At 41.8% G+C, this 18430-nt stretch overlaps 1 protein-coding gene across 1 annotated transcript; it reads right to left on the bottom strand.

The window, feature by feature from the left end:
- Window positions 1-4969: 4969 nt before the first annotated feature.
- On the bottom strand, window positions 4970-14125 carry ptger3 (prostaglandin E receptor 3 (subtype EP3)). Its single transcript, XM_039003053.1, has 2 exons — window positions 13334-14125; window positions 4970-5969 (listed from the first exon to the last, which is right to left on the bottom strand). Exons 1-2 carry the CDS (start codon window positions 14123-14125, stop codon window positions 5667-5669), a joined length of 1095 nt encoding a protein of 364 aa, XP_038858981.1. The 3' UTR covers window positions 4970-5666.
- Window positions 14126-18430: the final 4305 nt, after the last annotated feature.

Genomic DNA, 18430 nt, shown 5'->3' with positions numbered 1-18430 from the left:
CAACTTAGCCCTTACAAACCTCTTGGAGAAGGTGCTAGGTGTTGTGTTATGGTCTCTACAATAGGAACTATAATTAAGCGTCTTTAAAACCCCAATAAAGGGTACCTTAATGTAGTACCTCAGTGTTACCCCTGAGGGTGCATCATTGAATTACAGTGTATGCATTATTTTCTCTTAGCAGAGATCCTGTTTTGCAAGGCTAAGCCAACATTCAAGTTATTTTTCTCAAAATCCTCTATCCACATATCTCTGAGTAGTAGGCCTAATGGTCTAATTCATTCATATTTTATGAGAGCAAATGATATCTTGCAAAGCTCATTATGGAACTGCAAGTGTTGAAACGGAGCCAGTGTACTCAGCAGGGATCATTATCACCTTTTTTCCTTTCTATTGTGGAAGCACTGCATGAGGAAAATGTAATTTGCCTCCACGTGATTTGAAGAGTAAAGCCTTGGAAATTGCCTATGGACAATTAAAATGGTATAACAGCATGTTCATCAAAAAATGCATAGATGACGTGACACCTTTAGTTTCTTTCAAATCGTACCCGAATCAAAAATCGTGGTTTGATAGGAACCTTGTAGGAAAACTGGGCAAGGTGACCGGGGACCTTAGTTTGTTTAAACAGTACAAATATGACTTAGGCAGAACGATCAAGATGGCAAAACACAAGTATTGAGACAAAGTGGAGGAGCAATTCAGCGGGTCGGACACAAGGCGTATGTGACAGGGGCTCATAACGATCACGGATTACAAAAAGAAAGCCAGCCACGTCACCGACACCAATGCCACCCTACCAGACGAGCTAGACACCTTTCTGAAAAATGGAGCACTATGACCCTGAGTTACCGAAGAGAGCCCCTGATGACAACGTGGGCTACGCACACAGTCTCCACAGTATGTAAGACATTAAAATGTGTTAATCCTCGCAAGGCTGCCGGCCCAGATGGCATCTCTAGCCGTGCCCTCAGCAGAGCAGCTGGCTGTTGTGTCTGGCATTTTCAATCTCTCCCTAGTTCAGGCCTCTATACCCACCTGCTTCAAGATGTCCACTATCATCCCTATGCCCAAGAAAGGGAAAGTAACTGAACTGAATGACTACTGACCAGTAGCACTCACTTCCGTAATCATGAAGTGCTTTGAGAGGCTAGTCAAAGACCATATCACCTCCTCCCTCCCGACACACTCGACCCTCTCCATTTTGCCTACCGCCCTGACAGATCCACAGACGCACTGCACACTGCCCATACCCACCTGGACAAAAGGAATGCCTATGTGAGGATGCTGTTCATTGACTACACCTCTGCTTTCAATACCATAGTGCCCTATAAGCTCCCACAAGGGTGCGTCTTCAGTCCCCTTCTGTATTATCTGTTTACCCATGACTGCGTGGCCTCACACAGTTCCAACTCCATCATCAAGTTCGCTGACGACACAACAGTAGTAGGCCTGATTACCAACAATGATGAGAAAGCCTACAGGGAGGAGGTAGGCTCTCTGATGGCATTGTGCCAGGTAAACAACCACTCCCTCAATGTTAGCAAAACAAAGGAGCGGATTGTGGACTTCAGAAGGAACCAGGCTGGACACGCCCCGATCCTCATCAACAGGGCCGCCGTGGAGACGGGCAATAATTTCTCAGCGTACACATCTCAGAGAAGCTGAAATGGTCTAACCACATGGACGCCGTAGTGAAGAAGGCACGACAGCAACTCTTCAACCTCAAGATGCCGAAGAAATCCGGTGTTCAGTGTTCTGCAGGAGCACCATCGAGAGCATACTGTTGGGCTGCATCACAGCCTGGTACGGCAACACCCCCACACCCTCAACTCTCACTTAATTTACCTGTAACAACTCCCCCTATGGACACTCTTTCTCCTGTTGCTCCCCCGCCCAACGGACTTTACTCTGCCCCCACCCCAATGACATTTATCACTGTTGCAGTTGTTAATATGGAAATGATTACTTTAGTTTTTATTTCACTCACTGGTCATGCTGCTGCTCCCCCTATGGGCATTCCACCCCACCCCCTCAACAGTCTTTACTCTGGACATTTTATGTATTCATCACTGCCACAGTTGTTGTTATGTATATAGTTCTATTTCTATTGTTTTATTACCATTTTCATGACTTTATTTCACTAGTCCTGCATGTTGGAGCTCGAAGCCTAATATTTTCACTGTACCCTGCAATCACACCTGCAACCCTGTACATGTGGCAATTAAAACATCTGAATGTTTTCTGTCATGAGAAAGATGACGTAAACTCTGCTTACAAATATACAGTTCATTAAGTTGAAGTTAATTCAATTTGAGAGTAATTGTGTTCATCACACAATCATGTCTCAGGGCAACCTGTACATAATAATTATGTTAAATGCATGAACGCAACCCTGGAGTGAAACTAATTTCTATACGAACAGAGAGATTCAAATCCCTTCATTAAATTGACCACCCGATATCGTAGAAACTCGCCTCTCAAAATGATAAATTAGCATGTTTAACACCTATAATAAACAAATAACATGCAAATCCCTGATTGCACATTAATAGTGAACAAAGAATGTGACGTAAATATAAACCTTACTCAATGTCACAGAAATGTGTTCCTCTGCAAAATGCACTTGAAACACCATAGATAAACTGATCTCCGTGCTGCAATAGCACAGTATTCAACGCTTATCTCTCCTTTCAATCTCAATAACTTGAGATAATAACCATAATAACTTCCTACGGTTAAACACTTGAGCTGGTTTCTGAGGCAGACTGGTTTGACAATCATTGAAGAAATTCTGTCTGTAATAACAATGTTGACAGATAATTATTGGCATAGGTGAGAAACTGAAAATACACAAGCTCTCAAGTTTGCCTGCCAGTTAGCATCATTATGTTACCCAAGTAACCAACTAGGTAGTTGGCTCATAAATGTTTTTCAATATGCTAGGCATGGTAAGGCAAGGTGAGGCACTGTACAGTATGACGTCATTCATGTTGTTGTCCAGGACTGATGAAGAAGTAACGGCTCATGGAGAACACCATCCCACTGACATGATTCATGAACTACCATACAACATGAAAGAGGACGTTATCATATCCACTCACAGCATAGGCTGCTGCAGGCATGACCATATGAGAAATATACAGTACATGCTTAAGAAAAATCATTCAATCAGGTCTTCCAAGGCTTTTGTTTGAACATATTCAATCCCTTATAAAACAAGAGATTCAAGAGACAATAGGAATAAACAAAACCTTTACATGACCAAAATGTAAATTACCAAAATGTAAATAGCAGAAGCTCAATGGGGTCCATAATTATTGGCACCCTTGATAAAGATAAGCATAAAAGATAATCAAATAAATAATATAAATAGTGAGCTATATAGTATGCTCAGAAAATGGGGCAATTTTATTCTGTCTTGGTTAATTGACCACAAAATCAACATTTTGCAATGACCATCTGTCGGACTTGAACCCCATTGAAGAGGGCCGTCCATAAGCCCAGACAAAGGATATCAAGGATCTGGAAATATTCTGTATGGAGGAATGTTCCAAGATCCCTCCCAAACTGTTCTCCAATCTCATTCATTTAAGGATCGAACCATTTCCCCCCCCAATTTTCGCCTAAAATGACATACCCAAAACTAACTGCCTGTAGCTCAGTACCTGAAGCAAGGATTTGCATATTCTTGATACCATTTGAAAGGAAACACTTTGAAGTTTGTGGAAATGTTAAATTAATGTAGGAGAATATAACACATTAGGTCTGGTAAAAGATAATACAAAGAAAAAAACATCTTTTTTTTTGTACCGTCTTTGAAATGCAAGAGAAAGGCCATAATGTATTGTTCCAGCCCAGGCGCAATTTAGATATTGTCCACTAGATGGCAGCAGTGAATGTGCAAAGTATTAGACTGATCCAATGAACCTTTGTATTGATGTTCAAAATGTTGTATCAAGACTGCCCAAATGTGCCTAATTGATTTATAAATACATGTTCAAGTTCACAACTGTGCACTCTCCTCAAAAAATAGCATGGTATTCTTTCACTGTAATAGCTACTGTAAATTGAAGAGTGCAGTTAGATTACCAAGAATTTAAGCTTTCTGCCCATATCAAATATGTCTATGTCCTGGAAAATTGTCTTGTTACTTACAACCTAATCACAGTAGTCTACGTTAGCTCAACCGTCCTGCGGGTGGGACACCAATCTTGTAGAGGTTTTTTAAACAGTTTAGAAAAAAAGTTAAGAACTATTGGAATTAAACATGTCACACATTCCATGCATCATTACATTTAACATCACCCTTATGTGAAATGCAAATGTAATACCATTAGGTCAAAAACGATATTCCATCAACCGTGGCGTTATCCTCGCAAGGGTAGGAGTAGGCCTACTGCAAACAGGGGTGCCAATAATTTTTACCCCTATCTTTTAGAGTTTTAATTTTAATTTTAATTTTTTTGTATTTAACCTTTCTCCAACTAGGCTAGTCAGTTAAGAACAAATTCTTATTTACAATGACGGCCTACACCGGCCAAACCCGGACAACGCTGGGCCAATTGTGCGCTGCCCTATGTGACAATTGTGCGCTGCCCTATTCCAACCAGGCTAGTGTAGTGACGCCTCTAGCATGCAGTGCCTTAGACCACTGAACCAGGGTGTCTGTAGTGACGCCTCTAGCACTGAGATGCAGTGCCTTAGACCGCTGCGCCACTCAGGAGTTAAACAAAATCTTTATCAGAGCAATTGTATTAGCATAAAATAATATACATTTCCTATTTATTTTATACTGTTTTTTTTGCTCATTTTTTATCAAGGGTGCCAATAATTGTGGACCCCCCTGTACATATGACAGCATATCCCCAATAGGTAGCATCTTCAGCACATTCAGAGTTAAACACACATTTCAGTGTTCAACACAGAAACAACAAATATCAATGCCTTTTCCATATATCAATGCATTTTGCAATCTTCTTAAATTAGCATATATAATACTGCGCAATCTATTCCAGTTTCGAGTACACTTGCCTTGCACTTCAGATGTTCCCCTTTTTTAAAATGTGGTTACAAATCTAGTCTATTACAGATGACAAAGTGAAGAATGATTTGAATTAAACATGTCACACATTCCAGCCATCATTACATTTAACGTCAACTTTGTTACATGAAATGCAAATGTGATTCCAGAAAGTCAAAAACTATATTCCACTAACAGTTGTCAACTGTCAAAAGGCTGCATCACATCCCCTTACGAGCACTCCAATAATTCACTGACATTGTTTTAACTTGTTGGTTGAAAAACAAAATGGTATCTTCTGATTGAGAATGTCTGTTTGTGTTTGGTAGGGCTGTAATGTCATTGAGCAACCATGTAAAAAATCCCCATGGAAGTCATTGGCTTTAACAGTCCAAAGTGAAGGTTGCAGAGATCACGTTTTTTTACATGCTGGTTTTCTGAGCCTCACGAGAATATATGCAACCAAACAAAAATGTGTGCACATGGAGAGCATTGCCAGGTCCATTAACACACTAACAAAGTAATTTATGTTATTAGTGGCACAACATTATTGCACAATAACTGTTTTTGGACTGTGGGTGATCGACATTTTTTTTTGTAATCAGGTCATTTTATCCTTAAGTTTGATCGGGTCCATTTACTGTTTCTACAGACCGTTAGTGTCAGAAGGCTGCTTGTTGAGAGCATTCAGGGCCGCCTGAGTCTCCTTTTGTCCATCTATGGAGCAGTTGGACACAGCATTGGCCACCTGGCAGAACTTGCGCAGTATAATCTCCCTTAGAAGCAGGTAAACCCAAGGGTCCAGGATCTGGTTCAGAGAGGCCAGGCGAATGGCGGTGAGAAAGAAGTTACAGTCCACCTGGATGTCTTGACTAGGAGTGAAAGACACTTCTGCCGGTTTGCAGTGATGTGAAGACGTCTGTGTCGAGATCATTCTTAACATCAGCACCTAAAGAAAAGAGTCAGTGACAATTGAATCAAGAGTACCTTGGAGGGTCTCGCTTTACTTAACATCATTACTAATTTATAGATATACGAGATACCATACCTGGTCACAGAGATGGCAAACTCTTGAAATTCCTTCTGTCACTACAGATTTCGGTAATTATGTAATTGTTTGGTTTTGTCATGCAGGGCTCACTTTTTATTTTATTTTATTATGTTACTTAGATTAACGCACGGGTGCGTCCAATGGATTTTAATCAGCTCTCAAAAGGCGTGGTTAACATGTGGTTGTCCTTCATCTGATTAAGATGATCCGATCACTAACTGATTGAGATTCGTTGTGGCTGCACATGGTAATAAAATGTGTCTCATCTGCCCACTGCAAATTAATCCAACCTGCCTTGGACATCCCCTTATGACAAGCTGTATAAATCGACAGAAAACAGCACAGTTTTATAGTCAATAGCTGTATAATATCATCATTACAACCTACTTTTGTTATCCAACGATTTAAGACTGGTCATAACACTGTTCCGGTAACCTAGCCCTGTCCACAGCCTGTCCTATCCCTAAGAAAGTCACTGCACAAACAAGCTGAGTATCTGGATGTGTGTACAAAATACATTTAATGCACAGTATAAATAAAAATTACACTTAGGCCTTATTGCACACTGTAGAAGCAGAAACAGGTTCAATTATAGAGCACGCCAAAAAGTGCATCTAATGGTGCAACGCATTTACCAAAACAGGTCTCTGGACAGGGTTGATATTTATGAAGGGATGTTAACTATTCTACCGAAACAGCCAATTGTTATTTTCTGGATTAAATCTAAACTGGACATCGGAGAAGTCGGCACAGTCTTTTTGGATCTTGAAAAGGCCTTTGAAACTGTGAATCATGTTGTCCTCCTATCCACACTATCCTCCCTTAACCTCTCTTGGGCACGTGAGACGATAGCGTCCCACCTCTTCAACAGCCAGTGAAACTGCTGGGCGCCAAATTCAAATACAGAAATACTCATTATAAAAATTCAGAAAACAAAACATATTTCACATAGGTTTAAAGATTAACTTCTTGTGAATCCAACCACGGTGTCAGATTTAAAAAATGCTTTAACAAACAGATCACCGACCATTTCGAATCCCACCGTACCTTCTCCACTATGCAATCTGGTGTCCGAGCTGGTCATGGGTGCACCTCAGCCACGCTCAAGGTCCTAAATGATATCATAACCGCCATCGATAAAAGACAGTACTGTGTAGCCGTCTTCATCAACCTGGCCAAGGCTTTAGACTCTGTCAATCACTGCATTCTTATCGGCAGAGTCAATAGCCTTGGTTTCTCTAATGACTGCCTCGCCTGGTTCACCAAATACTTCTCAGATAGAGTTCAGTGTGTCAAATCGGAGGGCCTGTTGTCCGGACCTCTGGCAGTCTCTATCGGGGTGCCACAGGGTTCAATTCTCGGGCTGACTCTCTTCTATGTATATATCAACAATGTCGCTCTTGCTGCTGATGATTCCCTGATCTACCTCTACGCAGATGACACCATTCTGTATACATCTGGCCCTTCTTTTGACACTGTGTTAAGCCATTTTTTCCACAACTTTGGAAGTATGCTTAGGGTCATTGTCTTCCTCATGATGCCATCTATTTTATGAAGTGCACCAGTCCCTACTGCAGCAAAGCACCCCCACAACATGATGCTGCCACCCCTGTGCTTCCGGTTGGGATGGTGTCTTCAGCTTGTAAGCCTCCCCTTTTTCCTCCAAACATAATGATGGTCATTATGGCCAAACAGTTCTATTTTTGTTTCATCAGACCAGAGAACATTTCTCCAAAAAGTATGATTTTTGTCCCCATGTGCAGTTGAAAACAGTAGTCTGGCTTTTTTATGGTGGTTTTGGAGTAGTGGCTTCTTCCTTGCTGAGCGGCCTTTCAGGTTATGTCGATATAAGACTGGTTTTAATGTGGATATAGATAATGTTGTACCTGTTTCCTCAAGCATCTTCACATGGTCCTTTGCTGTTGTTCTGGGATTGATTTGCACTTTTCGCACCAAAGTACGTTCATCTCTAGGAGACTGAACGCATCTCTTTCCTCAGAGGTATGACGGCTGCGTGGTCCCATGGCATTTATACTTGTGCACTATTGTTTGTCCAGATGAACGTGGTACCTTCAGGCATTTGGAAATTGCTCCCAAGGATGAACCAGACTTGTGGAGGTCTACAATTTTTTTCTGAGGTCTTGACTGATTTCTTTTGATTTTCCCATGATGTCAAGCAAAGAGGCACTGAGTTTGAAAGTAGGCCTTGAAATATATCCACAGGTACACCTCCAATTGACTCAAATGATGTCAATTAGCCTATCAGAAGCTTTTAAAGCCATGACATCATTTTCTGGAATTTTCCAAGCTGTTAAAAGACACAGTCAACTGAGTGTATGTAAACTTTTGACCCACTGCAATTGTGGTTCAGTGAATTAAAAGTGAAATAATCTGTCTATAAACAATTGTTGGAAAAATGACTGAGGCATGCCCTGTGACATGTCACAATGTTCCCACCTGTGCTAAAGACCCTGTCTGAAGGGGCACTTGTAGCAGGAATGCACAGGAACTTTTTAAGCAAGCTTACTCAGTCTTGGGAAGTTGGCCTCATGGAGCCTCCACCACTCAAGTGGGTCTTTGTCTGGGTCTGTGTCAGGGGACATCATCAAGTAACTTGACAACTCAGTTTTGATGTCCTCCTCGGACTGTGGGCCAGACAGCACTGTCTTCTTGAAGAAGCTTGCAAGTGTTTTCTTGCCCAGGTTCACTCTCTTCTTCTTGGTGCACATTTCTGCTAGAGTGTTGTGTGCTTTCCTCAGCTAGAAGAGACTTCAGCTCCAAAACAGCTCTTTGTTTGATGCTCTCAATCTTGTCATCTGCTATATATGTTGTCCTGAAACAGGGATCCACCAGCGGGGCCATATCAAGGAGTTCAACTGTAACAGGATCTTCGTACTTGTCATTGAGATACTGTAGTGTGGCACTCTTGATTTTCTTTGTGAGCGTGCCCTCACCTTCCTCTGGCTACAGGAGGCTGCTGTTGAACAGGTTTAGCACAGGCTTGAGGTATGAGACGCTGACGTAGTTCTCCCCAGACAGCGTGTCAGTGAATTCCTGTAGTGGGCCCATGGTTTGTTCACTGATTCCAACACATCAATTTCCTGATAGTTGGGCACCAGGTGCCTGCTTTTTTTCTCTGAGCCCAGGACTTGGGCTATGGCCTTTTCTTGTTCCAGGATTCATTCTATCATCTTCTATCATCTTCTATCTTGACCCCCACCTGGTTGGGGACTCTGTGATGAGCTGGTGAGTGTGTAGACTGAGCTCAGTCTGTGCTAGAAACAAGTCTCTCCTCTTCTTCCAGCTGAAGGAAAAGAAAGATACTGACCACCTTCTTGCATAAACCAATGGCACGGTCAACTCGTGTGTCTTTCCCACCATTCTCTGAAAAGAATGAAGAAACAAAGGATTCTAAGAATGGCAGCATGTTCAATAATGTCACAAGTACAGCATTCAGTTGACCTGTCTAACCAACACCACCCCCCTCCCACCCACATGTCTATTCTATTGTTTAGGAATGTTTGAATATGTAATTGATATAATCATGTTGATTGAAAGTGTATTAATTTAGTTAATTTGTTGTTGTAATTAAAACAGCCTGTGGTTATTTGCTATTGGATTGGCAGAATGACACAACTACTAACACATTAGCCTACAGCTGGCCTGCACATAACCTTTTTGAATGCACTTCAATTATCCAATGTCACACTTACCGATGGCGAGGTCAAGCGCAACGCTTTTATCATGTTGCTCCCGCTGTCAGTTGTCATGCACACCTGTCGGTCTTCGTTCATCTTCCACGATGCCAGAGAGTCTTTGAGACCCTGGGCTATTACTTCACCCGTATGATCATCGGGGAAGTAAGACGTCTGGAGGCAGACATTTTGCAATTTCCAGTCTTCATTTACGTAGTGGACTTTCAAACTTAGGTATGGCTCTGACGTTCTGCTCGACCATATACCGGCTGTGGTGGAAAAATTTGAAACACTAGCCAGCTTCTCTGTGACTCTTTCGCGTGTAGCAGTGTATAATCGCGGCAGGGCTTCTTCAGTGAAATACTTGCGGCTTGGCAGCTGATATGTGGTCAACTGTACCTAGCAGATTTTTAAAGCCTGGCTTTTGTACTGTAAAGATTGGAACCATATCTTTCGCTATGTAATAGGTCACTGCCTCCGTTATCTCCTTCCACCTCAAACTTTTCTTGTCATAAGGGATTAAGTTTGAAAAGGATGCAGCTATGGTAGTTTGTCTTTTAGCAGACGTTTTGGGAATCGGGCGACTGGAATCGGCATTGCGTAACCTCACGCATTCCTCCCATTCCACCGCGTTTCAGTTGCAGGTGATGGAAGAGGTTGGTTGTGCTGCTGCTTATCGTAGCAATTGTCTTTCGACACATTTTGCACAGGACATTCGTTTGCTGAACATCAGACCTCTTAAACCCGAACCACTTCCATATTACTGAAAAAACATTGCTGCCCTTTTTGGGGATGATTTCATTCTTACGAGAGGCTGAGCTGGCTTCCTCACTTTCCATTTTGGTGGAACTCTTACCGCCGCTACACTTCTCTGCCGTGGATACAATTAGTGAAAGGCTGTCTAGGGTTGTGATTGGTGGATAACCTCTGTGCACCTGTTGTCACACAATTGGGACATGATTCGACATTGGGCTGACAGAGAAGAGACAGTGAGATGCTGCATTTGTTAAATGTTACAACATTGTAACAGAACCTTGATTCTTGCGATACAGGCATTTTCGATATCGCGCTAAAACAAACTCGAATATATCGGAAAAAAACTTGATATATCGCCCAGCCCTACTTGGTAGTGTGTACTGGTGCTCGACAAGTCGGCGAAAGCCTACATCACCCACGACAGAGAACGGTTGATTATCAAGGGCAATGAATTACATTATCTTGCCATTAATGGGTTTCGTCTTTGAGTTGTCTCGCTGAAATGTTCTTACTCTTTCAAATGACAGCTCGACTTGTTGACTGTTCAATCCACACAGCAGACATTGTGGGCTAGGTTAGGAATGCTGTGTTGCATGTGTAGTGCTACATTTTACGTGGCGTCATTACGTCATGTACCTACGTTATGTAGGTATGCACATCAGCTTTGACATCGGTTTTGCACATCGGCATTAAACTAGACATCGAGCCGATGCTGATATTGGCTTTTTTAGCTCATATCGTCCGATTCCGATAAGTTCACCGATATATCGTGCTTCCCTAAAAGTAATGATGGACTGTTGTTTCTCTTTGCTTATTTGAGCTGTTCTTACCATAATATGGACTTGGTCTTTTACCAAATAAGAATATTGTCTGTATACCACCCCTACCTTTTCACAACACAACTGATTGGCTCAAACGCATTGAGAAGGAAATAAATTCCACAAATTAACTTTTAACAAAGGCCCACCTGTGAATTGAAATGCATTCCAGGTGACTACCTCATGTAGCTGGTTGAGAGAATGCCAAGAGTTTGCAAAGCTTTCATCAAGGGAAAGGGTGGCAACTTGGATCAACCTCAAATATAAAATGTTTTTATATTTGCTTAACACTTTTTTTGGTTACTACATGATTCCATATGTGTTATTTCATAGTTGATGTCTTCACTATTATTCTACAATGTAGAAAATAGTAAAAATAAAGAAAAACCCTTGGATGAGTAGGTGTGTCCAAACTTTTGACTGGTAATATATGTTCAACTCATAGCTAGTTTATCCAGTGACCATCGCATTTAGAAGGATAGGTACTGACTGAAATGTAGCTGGCTAGTTAGCATGCTGGCTTACAATGGCCATGCAGTAGCCAACTATAGTTAGCTAACACACTTTTGTACATCGCGCTGTAATGTACAATACAATGACCTTATTTTAACACCCCAAAAACATAATACTTCCAGGTCAACTGTAATATGAATACCATTGTAAAGCACAATTTCTTCCCTTTCCAGTAAAATCAATGACGAGCCCTTCATGAGTTGCAATATGCGTGCTGTACGTTACGTCATGATACATCACAATTTAACGTACAGCGTCAGAGGGGTCCGTTTTTTAAACAATTCTGCAATACTATTGGGCCATTACCATGTCAATCGAAGCTTGAATAGAAACGTGGTTCTCAGCACAGACTGATGCCCACACAGTCCCATTAGGTTTCATTGCAGCCTTGTTTGAATGCAGCGGTTGTGCAAATTTGTACAGAATGGGTTTAGTCAACAGTAGCTAGATAGCTAATCGTGGACACCAAAAGACACAGCTACCTAGACGTGGGAGCTCATGGGCACACAGCCAACTGGTTAGACATGATTACACCACGGCAACAATAACTAACTTTTTCACTTAGCTTTACACTGACCACCGCTTTTAGGAGGATAGCTAATTACTGAAATGTAGCTAGCTAGACCACTGGCCAGGCAATAGCCACAAACTTATTGTGGACACACAACCTATTATTTGATACATTTGGGTTAACTTGCTCACATCAAACAACACATACCAGACCATTTGTGGAAAGATCAAAATAACAATTAGTGGGCTAATTTGAGTGAAACTAAAATAGATTGGTAGCTAGCTGATGAGGTTTTCATTTGGTTCAACAATTATGGACAACAACCGTGAACTCCAAAAAAACATAATTTTCTTAATATATATATATTTTAGGAGAAGGGAAGATTCAACTTTATTTATGAAGATAATAGCATTTTTTTTTTTTTTAATTTTATGAGCAGAATGGCACTGTTGGGAGGAGAAGCTTCATTTCCAAAGCGAATTTTCAAACGTGCGATATGATGCATTACAAGAAAAAGACTTACGACAATAATCGTGTACATTTATCGTTAATTAATCGTTACCCAAAATGCCATAATCGTCACAGCCCTATTTATTTCCCCAACTAATTTGGTGATCAAACTGAAGCGGTTTCCCAAGTTGTTCGGTCGGTGTTAACTCCTGGGCGGTGTGCGCTAGGTAAACAGGCTAAACAGACTGCTCTGTAGAGCATCTGTGTGACATCAAGCACTCAATAACGTTAACTAATCACCTCAACCAATCACATGTGTGTGTCAATAAGGTTGTAACTGAGACCATTCCTTTGGAACTTTAATTAAAATTTACGTTCTGTGAATTATTTGTAGTATAGGCGTGCCTTGTTAAATATGATTTTAGTATTTTAGAGAGTTCTACACCACATTAACAAATGCTATAAAACAAGAGGAAAACCACCAGAATTTACCAGTAGAGGAAAACCACAAGAACTTACCAGTAAAGGAGCCCAGCATATAAGCAGTACACACATGATTCCCAATAGTTGAATGACTGTCTCCGTGGTTAATCGTTCCCACTGCTTGGATGAGTGAGATGTGCCCGATTTCGTTTTGCAACGAAAAAGTAATCCACGAATTGTGACGACGTTGCAGGAGAAAGTCACAAGAAGTGAGAATATCCCAAGAACAGCGAAAGTGATGGAGAAAAACATGTTGCCCGGGACTTCTCTGTCTCCAGTGCTTATGAAGCACCAAGTGCCTGGCCATTGCAGCGTATAGTGCCCAACTCCTGCGACCGGCAACAGCGAGAAAAACAGAACAAGACACCATATAACTGCCAGAATTTGCTTTGTCACACGTGTCTTCATGTGATTGGAGTACCAATGAGGACTTGTAATCGCCAATGCCCTCTCAATTGCCATTGCGCTGGCAAAGAATAGAGAACACAAGCCAAAAGTTGTCATACAGACTCCAAAGAAAGCACACAGACTCCCCGATGAGTCTATGCGGTCCCATTTCAAATCGGCTCTGTAAACCGATATAACTATCGGGCTGGTGAGAAGCTGTCCAAACAGATCAGTCAATGCTAGCGACCCTATGCAGAGTAGGAAAGACTTTTTCCTGTTATTTTCTTTTTTTCTGTACGAGCTATATACCAGCATAAGAGCGAGAGAATTGCCCACCATTCCCGTTACCATCATAGTAATGGGGAAAACAACTGATACGGATCCACAGTTGCCACTTTTGGTGGCATTGCTCTCACGCACGGACTTGTTGGATTCCAACATCTCTCCGGGAGAAGAGTTGCGCCAGGTATCCAGAGTCTCAGTTGTCGGAAGTCATCCTCTATGTGAGGATATATACAGGCTAAGTCCACTGTTCATGCCCAGCAGCCTCCAAGTGTAGTCTGCAAAGCTACTGTGCGTAAAAACGCGTCACACTTTTTAAAGCACGGGAGGTGGGACTACCTGCAAGAGCATATGCACAATTTCAAAATTCGGCAGGCCTAACTTTCAACACCAATTGCTCCAGGTGGCCAATTTTGGCAGCTGGACAAGGGCCTAATTTAAAGTGCATGTTCACTTTTCTGCTGAAATTACATTGTAAATGTTTTGGCATAGGCCTATACCTAGTAGGCAGCTATGCCTTACATTAAAATATGGCCTAGGCTATTAATGGCTTTGGGTTCTGATCCATTCTGAGTTCCACTGAAAAGCTTTTTTAAAATGAGACATTTTGGCCTTGCTGCTGTTTTATTCAATCTTAGTTTTATCCCAGCTTTTTCAGGGACCCCTTGGAAGCTCCCTAAACCACATGGTTGGAAATCACTGACCTAGGATTATTCAGAGGCATGGGATAAGCCTAGTTGTTGCATTTAAGAAAATGTAGGCCTACTAGCCTAATTATCACAAGGCAAGCCTACATCCTTCACATTGTAGTTTACTTTTAATTCAATGCCATTTGCTAGCCTGATGTCTCAAACTAAATTATTCTGCTGCTGTGTCATTCACTACATACAATACTAATTACCCTTTAAATCAAGAGGTATTTCATTACGCTGTATGTCGCCTTCAAGGAGTCTTGCCCTGCTACTGAACAGAGAAGTGGAGTGTTTGTAAAGCCACACCATCATAAACTTAAACGGGAGGCAATTTGTCATGATATAATTGGCTTTACAGGCAATGTGTATCATTTAACATTGCTATTATAATAGTACTCACGTATAGGAATAGGTAATTGTTTACAAGTGGCTAGTTAAACCATAAAGCCATCACTGAAAACCACACATTTTCCATCTTCTATGTTTTGGTAACTTACTGTTTTTCAACAAGACCGAAGAGAGACTGCAAAGTTAAAAAATGTTCAAAGCAATGTCCATCTCGCAACAGAGCCTTCAACAGCAAGGGGGCCTTAGGTTTCCACTCCGTTGTGGATGTCCCCATTGAAATGCATGACATCTGGCGCAATGTAAAGGAGTGCTTATGGGTAATGTGAACCAGGCTTGTGCCTGGAACACACCTACAGCGTCATTGCGCAAAATGGTACACAGCATCATCTTGATATGTGTGCAACAAAACTTCAACATTCACCTTCTGTTACCATTTCTGTCAAGCCGTCTATGCATACAATTTGATGCATACTTTAGGTGTATCCAATGTATGCACCACACAGAACTCACTGCAACTTCCTCTGCAACGCTGCAAGTCAAACGCATTGTTCCATTGGAAGTTAATGCACTGTACATCTGGTGTACCAAAACGCAAAAACACTTTAGGTGTGATCGAAGGCATTAACTTCCATTGGGCATGGCATAGCGTTTGGCCTGAGCTAGGAGTGTCGGTAGCCAGGCAAGCCTGGCTAGACCACTGGTCTCCCGGGTGGCGCAGTGGTCTAGGGCACTGCATCGCAGTGCTAGCTGCGCCACCAGAGTCTCTGGGTTCGCGCCCAGGCTCTGTCGCAGCCGGCCGTGACCGGGAGGTCCGTGGGGCGACGCACAATTGGCATAGCGTCGTCCGGGTTAGGGAGGGTTTGGCCGGTAGAGATATCCTTGTCTCAGTATGTAAATGTAATAAAATGTATGCACTCTACTGTAAGTCGCTCTGGATAAGAGCGTCTGCTAAATGACTAAAAATGTAAATGTAAAATGTAAGCCATTTGCTGAACTGAAAATAGCTTTAGAATATTCTTGTCACACATCAACCTAACATGAGTGGATCATTCTTCCTCACTATGCACTTGGTTGATAGGCCTATCCCATCATCACAACATTTCTACATAGCTGTCACGGATTCCCCCGGTAGGTACTGCTGCTCATTCTGTACACGAGCTCCGGAGGTCTATGTCACCAGCCTCTAGGCGGCGCTGAACTGTTTCATTACGCACACCTGGTTCCAATTCCCCTGATTAGTAATTCTATATATGTGCCCTCTGTTCACCATTGTCTTGTTGGTTGTTGTTCCCACGTCTGTTGGTCTTTTGAGTGCCTGTGCTTTGTTGGTTTGGCTTGCGTGTATATAGTGTACTTGTTATTATGGGTCTTGTCCTGTGTATACATTAGAGGTTTAACCTCGCTCTTTTGTTTTGGGTTACATCCCTGTGTTTTTCTATACATGTTTGTTTTGGGCTTCGTCCCCGTGCCTTTTCATGGCATGTTGTATTTTTGGGTTAAAACCCCCTATTACATATTCCTGTGCCTGTCTCCAATCATTTATACAATGTGACAATAGCCTCCTGACACAGGAGGTTGGTGGCACCTTAATTGGGGAGAATGGGATTGTGGTAGTGAGTGGAATCATTGGAATGATATCAAACATGGTTTCCAGGTGTTTGATGCCATTCCATTTGCTCCGTTCCGGCCATTATTATTTGCCATTCTCCCCTCAGCAGCCTCCTGAATAGTATTAATCAGTCAGAAAATGAGTTTAAAAGTACCAAGTGCCACCTACAGACAAGACTGAGAACAGCAATCAAATATGATTAAACCATAACATGTGCTTTGTTTGTAGAAGTGACCTGTATTTAAAGGTCCAATGCAGCCATTTTTATCTGAATTTCAAATAATTTCTGGGTAACAATTAAGTAACTTACTGTGATTGTTTTTCAATTAAAATGGTCAAAATAACTTCCTTGCAAAGAGCCATTTCTCAAGTAAGAATGTTGCTAGGACTGTCTGGGAGTGGTTTTAGTAGGTAGGGGGAAACTGAAAACTAGCTGTTATTGGCAGAGGTTTGGAACTCTTTCTTATTGGCCTATTAACTAATTTATCGCCTGGTGATGTCACCAGGCAGGCCAGAACTCCGTCTCACCAAAACAGGCATTTCATGCGGTCTTTTCAAACAGCTTTTACACTTAAAAGACATTATCATCCAACCTGTGTGGAAATATATATACAACACTGGAAATCATGTTTTTGAATGCACTGGGCCTTTAAAGATGGTCTCATGATCACACCATAGTTTTGCATGAAAAATACCACAGCAATGAGTTTAACAGGACTTAATTCACATTTTGCTTACGTTTCAGTTTATTTTTAGTGATCAAGATAAGACCTCGTCATCACATTCTATTGATGCTGTCATAAAACAAATGGATGTTAAAAAAATTGCCTGAGCTGTTTGAGTATACAGCAGAGAAACAAAGCGAAAAGATTTTAGCTCGCACAATATTAAAAAATGAAGTAATTTCATAAGGTAAACGCTTACCAAAGTTGAGTAGCGTGCTTGTAACTATATGACATACACCATGTACAAAACATTAGGAATATCTGCTTTTTTTCCATGAGACTGACCAAGTGAAAGCTATGATCCCTTATTGATGCCACTTGTTAAATCCACTTCAAATCAGTGTAGATGAAGGGGAGGAGACAGGTTAAAGAAGGATTTTTAAGCCTTGAGACATAGATTGCCATTCAGATGGTGAATGGGCAAGGCAAACGATTTAAGTGCCTTTGAACTGGGTATGGTAGTAGGTGCCAGGCATACCGGCTTGAGTGAGTCAAGAACTGAAACGCTGCTGGGTTTATGACTTTTTCACGCTCAACAGTTACCTGTGTATATCAAGAATGGTCCACCACCCAAAGGACATACAGCCAAATTGACAACTGTGGGAAGCATTGAAGTCAACATGGGCCAGTATTTATTTGGAATGCTTGACACCATGTAGAGTCCATGTACGGACGAATTGAGGCTGTTCTTAGGGCAAAAGGAGATGCAACTCAATATTAGGAAGGTGTTCCTAATGTTTTGTACACTGTGTGTACACTACATGACAAAGTATGTGGACACCTGCTCGTCAAACATCTCATTCCAAAATCATAGGAAATAATATAGGTTGTCCCCCCTTTGCTGCTATAGTAGCCTCCTCTCTTCTGGGAAGGCTTTCCACTAGATGTTGGAACATTCCTGCGGGGACTTGCATCTATTCAGCCACAAGTGCATTAGTGAGGTCCGGCACTGATGTTAGGCTGACTCGCAGTCAGCGTTCCAATTCATCCTAAAGGATTTTGAGGGGGTTGAGGTCAGGGCTCTGTGCAGGCCAGGCATGTTCCGAACCATGAAAAACAGTCGCAGACCGATATTCCTCCTCCACTAAAC

This window comes from Salvelinus namaycush, chromosome 10 (genome assembly GCF_016432855.1).
Source record: "Salvelinus namaycush isolate Seneca chromosome 10, SaNama_1.0, whole genome shotgun sequence".
In the NCBI taxonomy this organism is placed as follows: domain Eukaryota; kingdom Metazoa; phylum Chordata; class Actinopteri; order Salmoniformes; family Salmonidae; genus Salvelinus; species Salvelinus namaycush.
Note: the sequence above shows the minus strand (reverse complement) of the source record. Positions and strands in the feature narration are given on the sequence as shown.

What these genes read in the sequence shown, in the direction of transcription:
- ptger3 (XM_039003053.1), bottom strand. Translation starts at nt 14,125, where the DNA reads ATGTTGGAATCCAACAAGTCCGTGCGTGAGAGCAATGCCACCAAAAGT. An exon ending in TATGCTGGGCTCCTTTACTG is followed by an intron (nt 5,970 to 13,333) that starts GTAAGTTCTTGT and finishes TCTTTTCTTTAG; the next exon opens with GTGCTGATGTTAAGAATGAT.